The 21,274-nt window shown below is 40.7% G+C and overlaps 1 protein-coding gene across 1 annotated transcript in view; it reads left to right on the forward strand.

Moving 5' to 3' along the window:
- Window positions 1-120: 120 nt before the first annotated feature.
- The window catches only part of LOC110836326 (uncharacterized), a 36,006-nt gene continuing 14,852 nt past the window's right edge, over window positions 121-21,274 (forward strand). The window contains exons 1-2 of the mRNA XM_022077419.2: window positions 121-786; window positions 2,248-2,346. Of these exons, the coding sequence (XP_021933111.1) occupies window positions 412-786; window positions 2,248-2,346 (474 nt within the window). The 5' untranslated portion in view covers window positions 121-411. The remainder of the gene's footprint in view (window positions 787-2,247; window positions 2,347-21,274) is intronic.

Below are 21,274 nucleotides of genomic sequence, written 5' to 3' on the forward strand. Positions count from 1 at the left end.
ACATTAGAAATTACTATCTGGAATCAAATTTACCGCCTCTGCCACAGTTACAAAACAGTGACCTCTTCGATATTTCTACCTCCTTGTACACCTGGGCTGTGTGCGCTTGCGTACATGAAGTTGTTCCGCCAGTTCAATTTGTACATGTTGCCGTTCAAGTCATGTTATGCTTGTGTAGTTGAGTTTTTTATACTGAAAGCGAAGAAAAGCGGGATAATTCTGGCGGCATTGTGACATAATAGAATGTCGACAGTAGAGGATTTGTATTAGTAAGTGATTCGAAACTGATTTTTACACTGAGTATGTGATTATGGTTGTCATGTTGTGGGTCACATGAAACTAGTTCTTTTCTCATGTTCAAATAAAGAAGCCGGTTGCTACCGTATTGTAATTTCTTGGTAACTGTGTAGAATGGATATATGTGCAAAGCAACAAATTGACTTGTCTTGTGAAGTTTCTTCCCCACAATACTTCAAAAGTTCTTTTGCCAGATCTATGGCAATTGACTGTATGGACCGAAGTAAACCACTAGACAGTGCTTATTTGGGCCAGTCAGCTGTCAGTGAGAAACATGTCCTACACCAAACTGAAAGTGAAACAGTGTGGACTCCATCATCTGTGAGTTGTAATAGAAATTGTAAACCAATGACAGAACTAGCAACAATGTGCAAAGGAAATAAACTGTTGAAGAATTGGTGTGATTTGCCTCATATGACAGCTCAGAAGAAGAATAACAAGATGAGAAACCAAAGCACTGATGCTGCAAAGCTTTGGAAAACAGAACAGGTAACTGTAATGATAAATTAATTTTGGTTTATTGCATGATTTTGGTGCTTATCTTTTATTATTAACCCTTAAAAGTATGTAATATATTCATCAGTCATCTACTTTTAGTAGTGTAAGTGAAGGTGAAGCATATTTATATAACCCACTCTGAATTCTGTGATTGTAGTGGTTTATATTTTAATTACATTATGTCCCTTGTGGACAGGGTCCAGTGGAGGGCTTTGGTTAATTCGGTGATGAACCTTCGGGTTCGGTAAGCCATCTAGTTAGTTATGTCCCTTGTGTGGCTGTTTGCCTTGTGCAAGAGATGGGGAGCTATTGAATTATTTTATAGCAGTCCTCAGTAAATTTTGTTTAAGTCTAAGGGCAATCCCCGAGAGGATAAAATTTCATCAGTTTTTGGCATATATTACTGTAAGTCATGGGTTATAAACTACATATTTTTTCAACAAAATTTGACATGATAACAGGAAACATTATTGTCTGTTATTGTCTCCTTATTAAACTGTTACTTGTAATATTTAACATATCTTAATATTTAGTACTGAACTACCAATTAGTAATAATCTTAAAGAGCCAAATTATGTTGATGATGGTCTTTTCATACTGTCTGCTTCCATAGATGACCTAAATTTGTTTTGATGAGATTCATCATATTAATTCTGTCAATAAATGGCAGACATGAGTAGTACTTTTGCTGTGGAAAACAATTCTCATGATGCAAAAAACATTACTGTTAGAGACCATTTTATTAAAAAAATATTTTTTATGTAGTAATATAATTAAACTTGATGGGTCATATAGTTTGTCATAGGCTAGACCTTCCACCACATAGACTCATGTATGCACAAGCAGTTATATCCAAGTGGAACTGTGTGTGGCATCAAACTCCATGGAGCAGGGTTTTTTATGAAGAGCTGATAATTGCTAACTGGTCAATAAATTCCCTGCCCTTTATGATACTTAAAGTTCATTACTGTACAGCCTGCTACTGGACCTTTTGCTGAGCTAGATGGATTCTGTCCACAACCACAGACCATATTTAATTAATATTTATGTTAATATTATCATCCCATCTGTGCCTTGGTTTCCCAAGTTGTCTGTTCCTTTCAGATTTTGTGACCAAAATTTTGTACACATCTCTCGATGCATTCTTCATGTTCCATCATCTTATGTTCTTTGATTTGGTCACCCTAATAGTATCTGATGAAGAGTGCAAAGAGTATGAAGCTCTTCATTGTGTTTCTTCTCCATCCTCCTTTTACTTATCTCTTATGTCCAAATCTTCCTGTCAGCACTCCACTCTCAAATGCTTCCAGTCAATTTTCTTTCCTTAGGGTGAAAGACCAACTATTTAAAATTCAGTAGAATTTGAGGTTCTCACAGCTGTGAGTATGAAGATGGTTGTAGCACTGTGTAGTCTGATTTTATTTCAAATTCATTAGTGGTATTTATTTTCAGGATGTATCAAGTGACTTGGTTAATCAGAATGACATAAACGGTAGTGGCCATTTACAAAGTCCTGGCAGTTCCTGTACAGATGTTCTTCGTCTTCGAAAGGTAAGGCATTGGACTGTTTCAAGTAGGTCTTTGTTAATATTTTAATATTTTGAGTGTATCATAACAACTTCTTCAGCTAGATTGGAATATTGTTTGGAGGTAAGTATAGAGTGTTAGAATGTAATTAAACACAAATATCTGGTGATATATGATGGACCAGAACTTTCTTGTAATTGGAGGATTTCACAGTGCTGACACGTGCAGGTAGAGAACCCCTTTTCTGAATGGAGCTTCTGAACCTTTTCCACATGGTGCCACAATAAAATATATCTCACTATCTCAGGGAACACCAAATCATGCATTATTAGCTGATTATCACTTTTTGTCATTTATAAATTATATATTTGAAAGAGCATTGTGAAATCCCCCAAGAATCAATACATTTGACTGACATTTTTTTGTGGTAGCAGTGCAGTAGAATCCTGGACTATTGCCTCTAGACAGGCCACAAACACTTCTTTAGAAATATTAGACTACTCAGCATTCATGATCATCTTTCTATGTCATTCACCGTAAAACCTAACTTTACAAATCCAGTAACCTGTAAGTAGTCTTCACCTTTGTCTTCTTTCCGTAATGTCCTTGTTCTTTTCTTTCGTTTTTCTGTCTTCGTTTCCTTTTTCAAAGGCTTCGTTTGTATTGTGAGCGTATACAATGTCATTAATTGGGATCGTTACATTTGTTGTCATCATACCTTAAAGTAATCTGTGGTTCAACGTTTTGAGCAATACGGAAGCTTCTTGTGAACTGGCCGGATCTGCGCTTCATCATCTGTCCAAATGACTGGGCGTGTGTTGCGACCGGAAATTGCAGGGGCGATACTGCTTTGTTCGGCACTCACAGGTCCATCCTGCCTCGTAACTTGAAGACATTCATTAGTTACAAGGGAAATGAATGGTATTTGATATCATATGAGGGATCAGCGCGAGGGACTGTAACAAAAACGCGGACAAACATCCATGCCTTGAGTCCGATTCGAACCCACGTTCCCAGTGACCAAGCGGCACAAGGCCACAGACTCACATCATACCTTAGAAAAATGTCCCTTTTCAGTCTTCAGCATTAATTAAACATTAATTTCCGTCGACGTTGTTTTTAACGAGATAGGAGCTTCTCACTTTGTTTTCGTTGAGGAAGCTTCCAAATAGAATTCGAAATTTGAGGTTCTCACTGCGTTGAAGATGACGGTGTTCTTTTGGGCTGTGACGCCGTGTGGAATCTTAGGTACTGTCAACATTTCGGGGGAACTTACTGTCTCCATCTTCAGCCCTGGAGATGGTGACAGTATGTTTCTCTGAAGCGTTGGCATCTTACTGTGAGTCCACATCGCGTCACTTCCCATAAGAACACCATGGTCGCAAGTTTATAGAGCAAAGGTTCCCAACTGAATTCGGTGCGTTTCAAATGTTCAATGAAGTTTCTGTCCTACGGAGTTACGTAGCATTTGGTTTGCAATACCGTGCGCGAAGTTCAATCAGTTTTGCCACAAATAACGAAGCGTATCTGGAGAAAATGTAGTGTGATTATTTGATACGCTGTGTTAAGTCACTCTATCGGTGACTTCACGTTGTGATTCACGTAATTCTAGAAGAAATCACAGAAGTCCTCTGAACAACCAATCATGTTCACTGTTCTCTAAACATTTCCTTGTAACTGTATGAATTAGCTAAGTGTACGAGTAAAACATATATAAAAATAGTAACCTGCTTTCTTACGATATTTTCAATGTTTTTCTATGTTTTCCAAAACAATCAAGTTATCGAACTTTATCTCGAAGAATCACGCCGTCGACATGTTGGCAGTTGAGTTAAGAAGCTTGTTCCGACAATATCTATTTTGCATATTTAACGATGTCATTTGGCTCGGGGTAGAGTTCAGTGATTTATTATTTGGGAGCATTTTAATGAACCTCGAGGTTCTATAAAAGACGGTGAATTTTGTGACTAGCTGAGCGACTCTGTTCCACATGTATATACCGGTTTTTAGTTTAAGCACACCGGTAGACTAAAGACTGTCGAGAACGTACATGTGTCTGTCACTTGGTGAAATATAATATAATTTTTATGAAAAATTCCTGAATTGTTGAAACACGAAGTATTTTCTGTGTTTGGATACCCTCGTCTTCAGGTTCATGTTTGTGTAACATTGTGTTGAGTGTAAGGAATTGTCGCTAAATTCTTCCCAGAGAGATAATTTATTTTGAAAGGTCTTTGTTTTCGAGGACAACTTGTGTTTGTCAGGGTCAAGGATGCCATCAGTGCGGAACAAGCAGGCGCAATAAACCTATGGCGGTATAATTACCGAAAGGCCCGTGTCTGTAGGCACAGAAAGTTCTGTCTGGTGGTGAAAATCTGTATTGCTGTATCTGGGGTTTTGGCCATACCCTGAAGATGAAAGAGAGAAATTCCTCCGAAACGTTTGTAACTTAATTCAACACTACACGGCGTCACATCCCAGAACACCACAGTCACAATCTCGTCTTTGAGCTCTCATTCCAATCGAGTTTTATACGGGCGGCGCGGACCGCTTTGACGTGCCTCAGAACTGGGGCGAAGGCTTGAGGAAAGAGGAACATACCGCATGGTGATCGGACAAGCTTATTTATTTTGCTTAAGAAAGGAAAAGCTGAAAACGGCAGAAGTGAGATGACAAAGATATTCCTAAACAAGAGCTCGCCGCTGTTACCACACTTTTGTGAAACATTGAGTTGTTTTACAATGCCGTATCAATTGAAATAATTAGGTCCTATGCAGTGCATGCCATGGCCAAGCGAAGACCAGATCCGTCTGTGTGCGTCCGAGGTTCATTCCTCATACACCATTATTCGAATTCCTACAATAGTTTTTGAGGTTTTGGCGTCATGTACCTTGTAGATTCAAACGTTTTAGAGGAACACGAAGACAATTGAGAACCTCAAATTTCCTGCAGTAGGTTATAACAACACGGTGGACGAACGAACTTGTGAGGTGGGGATGACTGTTGAGATTTTAGGTTCCCACGGCGACGAGTATGAAGATTTCTGTCCTTTGTGGGGTGTTGTCTAAGGTAAGCACCCTTGAAACGTGGGTCAATTTTTGTGAGTCTGTAAGACGCAACATACCAGAAAACTGTCATCTTTTGGTTGGAGGTGTTTCACTTTTCGAAATGCTGTTCACTACGATTGAGCACTGTAGTTAATACCATCCTTTGGACTAATTGGCCTAATGAAAAGTATCAAAGTTACGGTCTGTCGCTCAGCATCCGGTCTGCTGTGTCACTCGACAAAAACATCTTCTTTCCATTCCAGTAGCTACCACGTCATTGACATTAATAATGCAGAAACGTTAGTTATTAGCCATGATCTGTTTTTGTAGTCCCACTCTTTCTTGACCTCTGCACTGGATAGAGGGGAGCGGTCAGCTTCACCCCCCGACCGGTTTAACCCCAAGGAAAGAGCCTCCGCTACCCGTGGATAGGAGGCTGTACATCCAGTGCAGAATTGCATGAAGGTAATGAACGGTGAATTGCATTTATGCCAAGTCACTTTCAGGTTTTACCGTTACTTATGACCAATACTGCAAGGTCTGTCAAACACTGGAGGCCACTTAAATCCTTAAATGATGGACACGAGGCATCACAGATCTAAAACTTCTTGACGATGGTGAAGAGTCATTTGAATAAAAAATTTCTTGGATATTATCCATCGTCTAGTAAAATATAAAACGTAAAACGACGTTTCGGAGATGGGGCTCTATCTCCGTCTTCAGGTTCCTACACAGTTGGGCCCACTAGATAGAGCTAATCCCTATCTCCGGACCTAGTAAATATAAAACGTAAAACGACGTTTCGGAGATGGGGCTCTATCTCCGTCTTCAGGTTCCTACACAGTTGGACCCACTAGATAGAGCTAATCCCTATCTCCGGACCTAGTAAATATAAAACATAAAACGACGTTTCGGAGATGGGACTCTATCTCCGTCTTCAGGTTCCTACTCAGTTGGGCCCACTGGATAGAGCTAATCCCTATCTCCGGACCTAGTAAATATAAAACGTAAAACGACGTTTCGGAGATGGGGCTCTATCTCCGTCTTCAGGTTCCTACTCAGTTGGGCCCACTAGATAGAGCTAATCCCTATCTCCGGAGAAAGTAAAAAAGTGAAAGTCCCGGAATAAAAAGTTCCCATCTCCGAAACGTCGTTTTACGTTTTATATTTTACTAGACGATGGATAATATCCAAGAAAATTTTTATTCAAATGACGAGGCATCACGTTTAGAAAGAATATTGTAATCGCCTTTGAATCGGTTAGTTATTTGACATTGTCAGTGTAATGAAAACTTCCTGCTTTTGAATTGAATTAGTTTTTCATGGATAGGCAAAAAATTGAAAAATACAACCGAATCATAAATCAAAAGACGTTTATTTTCATTTTGAATGATTGTGATTACGCGTGACTCGTTATATGCGAGGGTTGCTTATATCGCAAACGCGTAGAACGGGAACGTATGGGTGCATGTAGATTTTCTGAGCGATATGCGAGAATTTGCAGTCCCCGAAGTGAAAATGTTGTTGCGAGTCAGTGAAATTACGCTCGCAACTCTTAAGCGGCAGCTTCTCTCGTGGCCGCGGATAGGATGTTGATTCTGTTCATGGTACTTAAATAAAGCCGTGGAAATGGGAAAATGCTGACAGCTAAAACGCGTATAACGAGAGTCACTTGTATGCGGGTTGATTAATCTGTTGCACCTAGCCACATTGTTTTGGTCATTAAAGTTTACTGCGTTCTCAGACACTGGACTCTGAGTGGAAATGTGTGTAGAGGATGTGAAGTTAAAACTTCCCATGCTATTTGTAAATTAGAATACTTCTCTAAAGATTTAAAAAATCTGATGTAGTGAGGTGTTTGTGTTGTTCGTAATAGTAGGCTTGTTTCTGCCTCAGAGGTGCAGTGCGGGATTACTAATTTGAGAGACACGACGGAATTAATTTGTATTTCCAGTAAAGGAATTCAAGGCCCAGAGAAATTGATAAAGAAAACATTTTTAAAACGTGTGTACTCACGTGGATTACATCGTTTCACTTTTGTTAGACTTTCTGAACGAAATCGCGGTGGAAGCCACTGAATGCGAAGCGCGCATGACAAATCCGCGTCACAGCATTTTTATTCGGATTTTTATTTGGAAAGTTTCGGTCTTGGCCGTTTTCCACGAATCTACACTGAGGATTTTTACTGGTATTTTTACGCAGATAGGGTCGACAACCATCTGCTTCCGGTACAGCTCCGAGGCTGGTGGACACGTAATCAAACGGGATTCGAATTCGGATAACAGGAATGCTGCCAAAATGTAGCATGACTGCGTTCTCTGATCTGGGTAACGCTAATCAACGTGCTGACCTGCTGAGAAGTTAGGAAATGTGTTCGCCAGGCTCAAATACTATCGTAAACAAATTTTTCCAGTTCGTCCCCACTTAATTTGTTATTAGCTAACACACCATAACGCTTCTGTCTCGAGAAGCTGATCGTCGATCAGCTGGTCCAGAATGTCCCCGTTTTTTTTATGGAACCTCAAGGTTTGTGATGTGACGAGACTGGAGAAAAATTCGTCTTGAGGCCTTCATCGGGTTTTATTATATGATTAGATTGAGGAAGATGTAATGGACAATGCAGTGATGAATTTGGGAGGATTATAGTGTTAAAATAAAACGTTAATATAATAAATTCTTCTCGGGCTACCAGCCGTGTAAGGTGACTAATGAAGAAAATCACGTTTCGAGAACCATCTTCGTCCTCGTCCTCAGGGTAGCCGTGAAACTTCATATCATAAACCCCTAAAAATCGGGCATTGAATAGACATTGATCCTGTTAATACTACAAAAGGGATTTTTCATTTAGGAATAAGGGCCCATTTTCATTTGTACATGATTCACCACGTTGCTTGGCATTCTGTTGAGTACACCCTCCTTAAAGTTACTGATGCCATCACCAAGATGGACGATGCTCCCGTTACAGCTACGGTCGATGGATAGGCTTCAGGGCAAACTCGTTGGAGAAGTTGTTTGTTTCACATCCTGCCACTTGCAGTAAAATCCCTCCGCCCGATTTGCAATTCAGTGTTAAGAATATGGTAATTTATTAGCATTACAAGTAATTAGAACTCTACGAGTCTACCAGTGTCCTCTTATTAAAGTACAGGATGACAGAAATAAGACGAACAGCTACCGGCTTTGAACTGTTATTGTACAATTGGCGTTGAAATGTTTTTGGATGTACGATACACCGAGTTATGCGAAATCGATGCAGACTTTGGGGAACTAAGATCGGAACTTGTGTCAAGGAGCAAGTCGATCGACCAGTGTGTTCAGAATAACTGAAAAATTAACGCTGATGAAATTAATTCAGCCATGGAACGAATCGATGCAAGAATGGCATAGGTCCCGACTGAAAATATATTTTTTTTCCCTAATGGAATCAGAAAGTTGTGGCCTCTTGGGCCAAATACATTGAAAAGCAACGCAGTTACTTAAGAAAATAAGGTATGTGTAACTGCTATGTTACTATTTGGTTAAAGCTTCTAATACAATCGCCTTTAATGTTCTTACATGCCTTCCTCATCCGCGGGCCTTGTCATACAGAGAGGCATAGTGAGAACGGGTTATGGTCTGCTTATGTCTGTCCGTCCGTCCAATCGATTCAACTCGAGAGTCACTGGACGGATTTGGACGAAATTTGATATTGAGGTTGTGCTGTTCTGCACGAACTCAGACACATATTTTGAGTGTACTACGAGCGGTGATGATAAAATGACGGACGGTGAAAGCCGTGAGGTAGACATTGAGGTGCTATGATCTGGTGACCAAAGTGGGAAATGTCGAACAAGGCGAATTTAATACCCATAAATGCACGCTGAAAAGAACGCCTGAGGATATTTGTGTGTAATCCGGTACGGAATACACTTTTCGAGCTTATTCGTTCTACATTTTTACGTACTCAACAGCGTGACTTCTGCTCGCTGCCTGTCATTCGTTAGTTCCGCTGAGGGTTCTCACACTTACAGTGAAATTTATCTGTATAGTTGATGTTTTAGCAGAGGCTAAATGGTGGTCTGTACTTCAGGGCAGTGTTATTGAAATTCGCCGTTGAGTGACTGACACGCTTATTTATAATTTGAAAAGTCTCGGGTTCGATTATCGGTCTGGAGATGTGGTTGTCTCAGTTTTTCCTTGCACACACATGAACATTCACATTAAAGTCTATCGGGCTGAATGTGAGCATGGTAATGAATCTTCTGATTTCATTAAAAGGCAGGATATTTCTCGACTCGGTAAGCGACTGATAGCTTCTCGGACTCCATAGAGTTAATTCAAATCGAAATATTACTTCAAAGTTCATGCTACGGCTGTAATATTTTCCAGAAAACCGGCAGTGGAAATAGCTTAAAAATAATTTTTCTGTTGTGTGGGGAAGACGGTAATTATGCTTCGAGGAACTTGCATTCTTTTTTTCAAGAAACAATGGAGTCATTTACCGATATTTGAAGTACGTTTTGCCATGCAGGTTCTTGGGAACAATGCTGTTGTTTCGTAAGAAGCAGACTGAGGGCGGTGTTCGCTGGGGTTTGTAAGTGCGTATTGCGCACTAAATAGGATCCTAAGGCCCATTTCTTCGGTTGGTATTGTTCTTGTCTTTCCGTATTTCCATCTGACCATGACAGTTTTCTTTCTGGGTCCCCCCCCCCCGTTTCATAATGTAATTAACCCTTGTAATGCAAATGCAACCGCCACGGTGGTCTAGCGGTTAGAACGCTGGCCTTGTAATCCTGGGGTCTCGGGTTCGATTCCCGGCGGTGCCCGAATTTATAACTTGTGTTGGGCAAGGCCGTGGTCTAGGCAACACGGAGTTTTCCTCCGGGGGCTTCTTCCCCGGTTTCTCCGTGGCATCCCAACAATTACTCCATTCACACACAGAAGAAGGCAATGGCAAACCACTTCTGGATCATCTGCCAAGAACGTATATGAACAGGTCCCAGTCCGAGAAAAGGATGGAAGGATCCTGTTCATATGGACCTGTCGTCAGACAGAACACTAAATAAAAATAAATGCAAATGCCTAAAAGACTGTAAAAAGAAATTTCGTAAAATCCCAGCGTCTGAGCGATCGTCCGATATCCACATGTTAAATACGAACGACTGTGACAGAAAAATGTAAATGCCTGACAAGAAACTTCATTAAGTGGATCAGAATCGTATGATGAGAAATATAGGAGATTTAATAGATGGTGATTGAATGTGGATCTATGCTAGTGGTTAAAATGGAGAGGGCTTGGTTATAGACGAAAATAAAATAAAAATGTTTAAGAATTTCAGGTATCTGGGAGTGATATTTTCGGACATTTCTTGCAGTAGTGAGGATAATTTTCTTATTTTGGTCTATAAATGCCATATTTCGGCCTCAACACTGAAATCGTCTAATAGTCGAATGATCACCTTCCAACGAATAGATAGTCACAAAAATAAAATTAATCAGGGAAACTGACTCTGGCGGAGTATAAGAAGATGACAAAGGTCGTCGCTGGAACAAGTATTTGCACCTGATCGGAAACATGGGAGCTTAAGAAAATAAGTGAAGTCTTGTCTTTAGGTTCTCGCGGCTTGAGTTCAGTGTAGAATACGGATAATTTTCCGCTTTCGGAATCCGAAGTTGCACAGACGTAACTCGCTGGAAATGGGCATTGGATTTGAGCTTGTGGGATGTCAAGGGCTCGGAGAGTCAACAAACAGAAGACTGGAAACGGAAGGATCGATTTGTTGACGCTGGAGTGTTGGAGGCTTCTTGGATGCAGACACTCGCAGAATATGAAAGTATGGGACGGAAGGAGGAAGATAGGTACATCAAAGAGAAGATGGAAAGACGATGTTAAGGAACTTGGAGACTTCGAAAGGACACTGACGTGACCGAATAACGTAGAATCTAGGATGGAAGAAGCAGCGATAATCATTTTCTCATAATTACTTCTGCTGTGTACATCCACACTTTTTTTCTTCAAATTTTCGAGGAAATAAGGCGTGTGTTTATCCAGTGCTAATAATTGATAAGTGTTTAATATATTTTTATTTGCGGAATTTCTCTCACGATTCTTTCCAGTCACTCTGTGGATCTTCCGAATTAAACACTCGCCCGCATTCAGTGCCTTTATCTTCTGATATGCCGTTAGAAATGGTTCACGACTCGTGTGTTATATCTGTGTACATTTTCAGGAAGTCAAATCAGGTGGTACGATGGGTAATTGCGTCACGTTCCCTTGGTGCCAGATGTATATGTCGTGCATATCCCAAAACAATGACTGTGACTGTCACGGTTGTCTTTGACTGCATCTTGAGAGATGTTTCAATTCATTCTTCTGTAGTCTGCTGTTGGATTCATGATCAGAAACTCACGTCTCTCCTGTCACGATCCACGACAAGAAATCACAGCCTGTCCTTCGTAACGGTCTGTCAGATGGCACGTCGTCTTTTTGAGCCTAATCTTCCGCTGCTTGGTGTACGTACTTTGAATCTCATGTATCTGGAGAAGTCTCATATATGCAAGACAATGGTTGATTCATTGCACTGATATTATGTTGTACATTGTTCATTGTCTGAGGTGATGGACAATACATTTCGGGGGTATGGTTCTGCACCCATCTTTAGGTGATTGGTTGTCGTTGTACTGACAAAAATTTGATTGTAAGATTTGAGGTTTTCACAGCGGTGAGTGTGAAGATTTCTGTCTTCTGGGTTGTTGCGCTGTGTAGTCTGGTCGATGTTAACCAACGTTTCAGAGGTCATACTGCCTCCGTCATCAGGGCGATGAGTATGAAGATTTCTGTCTTCTGGGTTGTTGCGCTGTGTAGTCTGGTCGATGTCCACCAACGTTTCTGAGGTCATACTGCCTCCGTCATCAGGGCGATAAGTATGAAGATTTCTGTCCTCTGGGTTGTTGCGTTGTGTAGTCTGGTCGATGTTTACCAACGTTTCTGAGGTCATACTGCCTCCGTCATCAGGGCGCCCTGATGACGGAGGCAGTATGACCTCTGAAACGTTGGTAAACATCGACCAGACTACACAGCGCAACAAACCAGAAGACGGAAATCTTCATACTCTGATGACGGAGGGAGTATGACCTCTGAAACGTTGGTAAACATCGACCAGACTACACAGCGCAACAACCCAGAAGACAGAAATCTTCATACTCTGATGACGGAGGGAGTATGACCTCTGAAACGTTGGTTAACATCGACCAGACTACACAGCGCAACAACTCAGAAGACAGAAATCTTCAAAAATTTGATTGCTTGTTTCCATCAATGAAAGAAGTTTAAATCCACTGTTCTGTTGGTGAACGGAAGTCTCTTAAGGTTTGTCCAAAACCCGCGTGTGTATTTTGTATTTCTGGCAACTTGTGGTTTATGGAGTCCGAATGTTAAAAATGGTGATAGAATGTTGGCAAACAGTCGCAGAATTGTAACCTTTGTTTGGTTTATATTTTGTAGAACGTCAAATTTTAACATGATGGCGCGACATCTGTACATTGTCTTCCGTTTATTTACTAAATTTTCTATGGACATATGACTTTCACACACGAAAAGATTTTGTGGGAATATATTTGTCGTTGGTTAAATATTACAAATACAACAGTGTAATATTTTTTTTTAATTTGTGATGCAATCGTTTAGGCAGCCACAGGAAACATCACTAATGTGTATATTTATTTATTCGAATTTGTGCTAATCTTTATAATATGGAAGCATTCAATCGAGTTCTTTCCAATCGAAAAAGTCTGTGCTAAAAATCAACTGTTTTTCTGCTGTGGGTAATATTAGGCCTATGGTGAGTCTCTGGGTCCCGGTAATTTGTGTTGACGTTAAGTCCTTGTTGAACACTAAATGTATTAATATTGGCGTACCAGCATAGATAAGTCGAGAAGCAGTGCTTATTTCACAAGCCAGAGTGTCACATGGGAAGAGTAGGAAGAGGTCGGTCAGGCTTCACGTCAGAAAACTCGTTGAAAAATGAGAAGTTGCTGTTCCTGTTCTATATCGGGTTGCAGTGGAATTTTCACATTGAGGATCTCCATAACTTGTATCCTTCGCCAGGTATTAAGATGGCCAAAACAAGGAGAATAATACCAGAAGGGTATGTAGCGCTCATGGGGGAGATGTGAAATGCGTACACTATTTTGGTTAGGTAAGCTGACCTGAAGAGAAACCACTCGGAAGACGAAGGCATAAGGTGGGAGCATAATACACAGTATATAGATGGATCTTAGGGAAATAGTGTTGGGTATGGTTTGGATTGATCTGGCTAAGGATAGGAACCAGTGGTTATTATTGAAAACTCGGTAATAATTTCAGGTTCCATAAAATGTTTGAGATTTCTTGTTTAGCTTAGCATACCATCAACTTCTCAAGAACGACTCTGCAGTTAATACTTTGTCGTCGTTGACGTTTATATCGATATCGAATCGTTTCATCTATTTAGGGCTTTTTAAATTGCTCAAGTACCTAACTAGATCCAGTTTTAAGTACTGTATTTTGCCTTTACTTTGATCACAGATTGCCATTCCTAAGTACGAATTACAATTTTGGAAATTGTAGGCCTACTTCTACGCAAAACTTTTTAATTTCTTTTAATAATGCAATTTAGCCTTGTACATTGCATTTTACTTTTATCTGCGTGACGTAACTGTCATAATTAATCATATATTTCCTTCTTCGTAATAGCCGACTGAAACATCTGCCACGTTTCCTGCAGTGGACGGAATTCGATTCCCCGTAGGCTGTATTCGAATAATTGAGAGTAATTTTATGCTACTAAGAAATTACGCGGCATATGAATGCGTTAATTCCATATCGATATCGAATTAATTTCCTAGACGTCACATCATATTATTTTATCAGTATCAATTGGAATGTTGAATATTTTCAATTATCTGTCCGTGCTGTAGTAGTCTATATGAATGTTTAAAAATTGCTTCTTAAGGTTGGACAGCTCTGCCTGCCTGAGTGATCTATTTCTGCCTAACCGATGACACGTACGAAGCTCAGCCTTAACTCACCTTTGTTTTACCCAACGAACAAAGGCACGTCCCCTGAAAGTTCCCTCAGCCACAATTATCTGTACCTATCCCCCCCCCCCCCCCCCCACCTCACCCCATGATATGACGCTAGAATAATGTCACAGTCAACAGATAACGTTCCGGTCTATAGGAGTCGGCAGGTGATGGGGGACCCTGGTCGTGGGAGACGTCAATACCCTGGGAATTTTCTGCTGGGAGCAGTAAAATATAAGGTTATATGAATGTGGGACTGAGTATAAAACGCGTGATAGATTCAATGTTTCAAGTAGAGCATGGATGGCTGAATTTCCCGCCAGTCTGTATGCCACTGAGTAGCATGGTTCTCAGCCAATCTTGTGACTTCGTGTCGAGTCAGGCTCACGATACAATGCCTACAAAATTACAGGAAATATGTTAGTAATGAGCATTTCTGACTTCATCCAGAATACACTTAATATATAGCGTGTATTAAAATCAGTAAAAATCGAAATCTTTGTAACTGTACCTGAGTTTATCTGAAAGATGTCAATGTTTATATTTTGCAAGCCCTTTGTCGTCAAGCCATCTTGTTTTCCACACTTCGTGACTGAGATTATAGAGTTTTTCGGAGCTGCCGACTTCGTTCTTGAGGCACGCTGAAGTTCGGAGATGTTGGTGACCACTCTGGCGCAAACATTAGATTGTATACAGCCCTACGTGGACAGAACGTCATGACTTGTTATCGTATTACAGTGAAAGATGTGATTCTTATTTATTTGTTGTAAATGTGAGCAACTAGAGACAGCAAATTGTCAAAATGAATTTGCTGTGGTGTTGTATCTTCCTTGGGGCCTGTCGTTTATAATGTCGTGACCCTTCTTTGTCATAAAATATTTCGTATTTTGGAGAATATAGGTAATATAAAAGTGTTTCGAATACAAGTTATGTTTGTTAATGCTGTTGTGTTTTATGATTTGTCTGTCTTAACCCTTTTTTTGTACGACGAGCCTCCTATTACTTTAATTAATTAAAATTTATATGTGTTTCATGTAGTAGACCTATATACTGTTATAGTCTATTTATATTCCAACGCTCAGTGTCAAACTTAATCGTCGTTTAAGGCATAACCACTACATTGACCTGACCATTTGTACTCTGCTACCATTACAGATAACTATGAAATTCAAGTTAATTATTTTCTCACCGATGTTGAATAATCGTACTGAGATTTCTGCTTGTCTGCTAATTGCAGCTTTCGGGCTGAGTGGGGAAATTGTTTGTTTCTTTGGTTAGTTGGAAAGAGTTTTATTTCACGCCGTTTTCCTTGTGTTTCGTGTGGGAGGTAAGAACATGGGGGTTCCGGTGGTGTTTTAGTGTACATGTTAGTGATTCACCTTATTTAAATGTTGGTTTCCTCCAGCATTGTTCCTCTGCTGTTGTTCTGTGGTAAGGTTCAATGACTGGATGTTATCAAGTCCGTAGAAGTTGTGTCTTCAACATAACTACTTCCGAGGTTGATACCCCGGAACTCAAGCTACTCAAAACGGTGGCGGCTGTATTTAAAGGACGTGCAATGTCATTACAGACACAATGGATAGTCTGTAATTTGAACAACTGCTTTGCAGCACCTTAAAGACAATTAGACTCGCTCTTCGTAAATACATGAGCCGGGATAGCTCAGTCAGTATAGTGACTAGCTACGGGCTGGACGACCGGGGTTCGATCCCCGACGGGGGCAGAGGATTTTTCCTCTAGTCTCTGCGTCCAGACCGGCTCTGGGGCCCACCCAGCCTCCTCTACAATGGGTACCGGGGTCCTTTCCCGGGGGTAAAGGTCAAGAAAGAGAGGAGCTATACCTCCACTCACCCCAAACGCCTACATGGCGTATAGTGGGACAAACTTTACTTTACTTTACTTCGTAAATACAGATAAAATGAGATACTAGGCATGACCAAAGTTAGCAAATTTTCCATTAAGAAATAAACAAATTTTAAAAAATATATATCAGTATTTCAAAATCGGGGAACAACAGTAAAACCCAGGAATGAGAATCCTGATGAAATGATGTGAAGAATAAGTTCTAAAATTTCTTGTTAGTGTTCGGATCCCGTCTTCTTCGGTTAGAACGCTGGCCTTGTAATCCTGGGGTCTCGGGTTCGATTCCCGGCGGCGCCCGAATTTATAACTTGTGTTGGGCAAGGCCGTGGTCTAGGCAACACGGAGTTTTCCTCCGTGGCATCCCAACAATTACTCCATTCACACACAGAAGAAGGCAATGGCAAACCACTTCTGGATCATCTGCCAAGAACGTATATGAACAGGTCCCAGTCCGAGAAAAGGATGGTAGGATCCTGTTCATATGGACCTGTCGTCAGACAGAACACTAAATAAATAATAAAATCATATTTTAACCGAATGTTTTGTACTACTGTGGTACGTGGATTATTCTTTGAAGGAAGAATATAAATTTAAAGTGTTTGAAATAAATAGTGAGGAAAATATTTGTGTCTTAGACGGAAAAAAGTAAATGTGCAGTTTAAGAGTTCCGTCTTCTGGGTTGTTGCGCTGTGTGGTATGGTCGATATTTACCAACGTTTCTGAGGTCATACTGCCTCCGTCATCAGGGCGACAGAAATCTTTATACTCACCGCTGTGAAAACCTCAAATCTTACATGTGCAATTTAACTTTATAGGTAGGCCATTAGATGCCATTAAGAAAGTTCACTGAGTTGTGACAGATCTCAGAGAATGTATTTGGAAAAATTTATTCTAGTTATTATTAATTTTTCTTTATTTATCATTATATGGTGCTATGATATTTGGCACATATGAATAACACTGTGATCGTGGCCTTCGGTTGGAAGGTTCCCGTTCAAACATCTACTAGTGAATGTGCACACTGTACATTTCCTCCATATTCGATGTAGGTCTTCAAGGACATTGCCATTTCTTGATGTGAAAAGCAACGTGCTCCCACGAAATACTGTTAGGTCTGTGCTGGGAATTGCTTGTGCACAAATCTCTTTCTTGTGATGAGCCAACGCAACATTCACATTGCACACGTGACATTTCCCTCACTGTGAATGAATTATTTTGCCGTCGAGGTGGTGGTTATGCTGTGGACGAGGGCTAACAAATGGAAGTTTTGTCTCATGTTGACCGGAAAACTACGGATTAGGATGGAAAGGTCCGGCCAAGCTCTGTTCCACTTACCACCGACCGACGCGCACTCTTTACTTCAGCAGCCGTGCGAATCAAGTGAGAACCGGACACCGGGGAGCCACCAGAAGAAAACCTCAGTAGTTAGCAAACGGGCTTGTTGGTTCATAAGATACTTTTTTGGACCCCCAACCATTGACATGCATTTTAACATTGAGTAAAGTAAAAAGTAAAGCTGTTCCGCTACACGCCATGTTGGCGCTTGGGGGAGGGGGAGGTATAGCTGATACTCATGCTTAACCTCGGCCCTAGATAGGGGTGAGTGGTGAGCGTCACGCCCCGGCCCTGCTTTACCCCCGGGAAGGGACCCCGTTATCCGTTGGATAGGAGGCTGGGTTTGCCCCAGAGATGGTTTGGACGCAGAGGCTAAAGGAAAAATCCTCTGCTCTTGTTGGGGATCGAACCCCGGTTGTCCAGTCCGTAGTCAGTCACGAAACTGATTGAGATACATTAAAATAAATTAAACATCCCGTCAGTATAATGATAACCTGTTACCTGAAGACGGGAGTAGAGCCGACGTTAAGCCACGGGTCTGCCCCTCCACGGTCCTCTGCCATGTTCTTGTGTCGGTAGAGGCCTTGAAAAGGAGAAGTTCATAGTTTCAGAATCGATTCTATGTCGGCGCATTCCAAAGGATCAGATCTGTGAGAGCCCAGGAAGAAGATAAGCGGTTAACCATAAATACAAGAGTCCTGAAGAAGACTGGCCATGGGCAATGTTGTCGGCGGATGTCGTTAAGTCACGACACTTCAGCCTCAGGTCGGAGCAACAACCGCGGTATTACCTCGTGGATAATGACTGAGTAGCTGTCACGTCGTAGTCCGTGAAACTCTCATGCTGTAATTCAGATACCCTAACCCAGGGAACGGATGAACGGGCGAGGTTTGTAACTATACGCGTTGTCGATTGTGGTCGATAACCTCATTGACTTCCCTGTGTTAATCTTCTTAAAGTTGGCCTGCTCAGAAACCGAATTGGCCTATGAAAGAATCACATCTACTTTGCATGAGTATATTTTGCATGGAATTCTTCGGTTAGCCGAGGAGCTGACAGTTTTCCAAAAAAGGTTCCCTTGTAGTTAGTTGCATGCCCTCTGTTCTTTTGTGTACTCCCGGATTGTATTGAAGGCTTGAATCCGAGGCCAAGTTTCCTCATTACGTTCATTTACGTGGTTGGTCCTTCTATCTTCTTCCGTATTGTTTTGGGTTTACGCAAGGGTTAGCCGTATCAGCCTTTGTATTCTCTTTCCTTCTCGAGATTTCCCGTCCAAATTGTATTTAGTTTCCCATTTCTCCGTGCGTGCTAAATTCCCCGCCCATCTCAACCGCCTTGCTTTAATAATGTTAATGATATTAGATTATGAATGCTAATTTTGACGCTTGTCGTGTAGTTTTATCAATTCCTCTGCTCTTTACATTTGTCGGTGTCTTGTTCCCAGTCGGTGTTCTTACAAATGATCGTGGAATATAACGAATGCAATTAAGGCTGAGCTCACAATGATTAAGCATCTTAACCCCAGCTGTAATCATAACAGCAGTAAATAGAAACTCTAACCACTTTCACCGCTGTTCATAACAGATGATTCGCTATTTAAAATTATATTATGGTTTCATTTCTTACCAGACTGTAATGGGGTAATTGGGCTGCATACTGCAGCCATAGGCATAGAAAGCAGGATGATATTAAAATTGACTACAAAGAAGTAAAGTCAGCTGGCTTACGATAATGTCCGGTGGTGGGATTTTATGAACATTATATTCAACTCTCAGGTTTTGTAAGAAACATGATTGAAGTTTATTTTGTACAATTTTATCCTATTTCGTCAACAGCATCCACTAACAAACGTATCGACAGAATTCTGAAAGAAACTTCAGACCTCCGAACTGTCATAGGCCGACACACCACTGCGTAATGGTTATACAAACAGACTCTCTTTTAGGGTGTCTCTGAAAACCTGGTGGTGATGATGACCGAGGATTTCCCTGGATTCTGTCTGTTCCTTCGTTTGAATGTCAGGCTAAATCTATGAACCGTTTCTTTTTTGTTCCTGAATCTGTGGTCCAGTAAGTGTGTCAGACCTGAGCATACTAACAGATCCGAGCCATGTACAGTTAAGGGTCGACGAAGCAGTTTCAATTAGTTTTTTTCCGCGTTCCATCCGCGACTGGCGAGCTATGAAACCGCTCATGGGCATCATTTGGCTAAGGCCATCATGGTGTTTGCGTTGATCTGTTACTTGTTCTAACTCGAAGTTTCGTAAGCAAAATTCAGCGGCCATTTCTCACCCATGTCTTTGGTATAGACCAGGGGTGGCCAACCCAAATGATCTTTCGGGCCACTTTGGAAATACATCATAACTCCGCGGGCCACATATAAAATTATATATCCCCATATTAGATTTAGATACACTATAGACATTTTTTTGGAGTGAAAAATTGAAACATAATGAGTTATTATTATTGTGTTTACTATTATTCTTACATGTAAACATAGATAATATAATAATAATGATACTAAGCGTACATTGTAAAGAAATATATAGCACTAAAAATTAAATATAAAAAATATATAAATATGAATGAAATAAAAATAATGAAATCATTAAAAAATATTTATTTTACTAGTGCGATATTTGTTTCTCCACTCTTTCACTTAGCTTTTGCAAATCGATCTCAATTTGGGTATTTGCACATCGTAATTGGTGTTGCAGGTTAGCGTCCATTATGTTTGAGCGTGTTTTGTGTTTGGTCAATTTCATTTTCGAAAAAAACGATTCGCAGGTGTAAGTTGAACCAAAAGCGCTCAACTTTTTGTGCCAGATTTCTCAAATTGGAAAATTTCTCTTTTGTGACGTAAGTGTTATAAAAATCTATTTTCACTACTTTGGCCATTATAAAATAAATATATTTTGTAAAAGTGTGATGAATCTCGCGGGCCGGAAAAATGTTCAAGGCAGGCCACATGCGGCCCGCGGGTTGGCCACCCCTGGTATAGGCATTGTGATGGGCTGATCACTCGTCCAAGGAGTTCCTACCAAATGTCTGAATAGATCAAGAAACCACCGAAAGGAGGTTCCACGTAGGAGAGAGAAGAAGGGTATAAAAAGAAGAAGATGATGTTTAATCACCCGAAGATATGCTTAAAAATTTATTTCCCAACAACTTTGTTTAACATTTATCTACATCGTATGTTGCTATTTGGAGCTGTGTTGTCTCGGTAACCGTCCGTAGATTGGGCAGTGGGGGTTCAGCTTACCAACGATTACTTTAGAAAGTTTAGACCTCCGAAGTGGTTGGCCGCCTTCTCTAAGGGGTTTCTTGTTAAAATTGTATATTAATTTCTTCTTGCGTGCCTCACATGCCTCCCACAATCAGCAATCCTCACTACAGTAAGAACTTGAAATTTCAGATAATTTAAAATTTGACTTCGAAAAATTGGTAATGAATTTATGCTGGATCTGGTCTAGTGATGTTAGCTGTGTTGAGCCTTCACGTTCTTTGACCACAGAGTTAGATAGTTGGTTATTCAGCACTGCTGCTTCGTTTTCTGGAAGTCCCGGGTTCGATTTTAGTGTCTGGTGTCTCTCTGGGGCAGTACGTTCACATTAAAATGTGTCACACGTTTGCTTCCTTTCATCCGAATTTGACGCCATATTAGCA

The sequence above is a fragment of the Zootermopsis nevadensis genome, unplaced genomic scaffold, assembly GCF_977971745.1.
Source record: "Zootermopsis nevadensis isolate Lab colony 2312 unplaced genomic scaffold, Znev_1.0 Znev_ptg000010l, whole genome shotgun sequence".
Lineage (NCBI taxonomy): Eukaryota > Metazoa > Arthropoda > Insecta > Blattodea > Termopsidae > Zootermopsis > Zootermopsis nevadensis.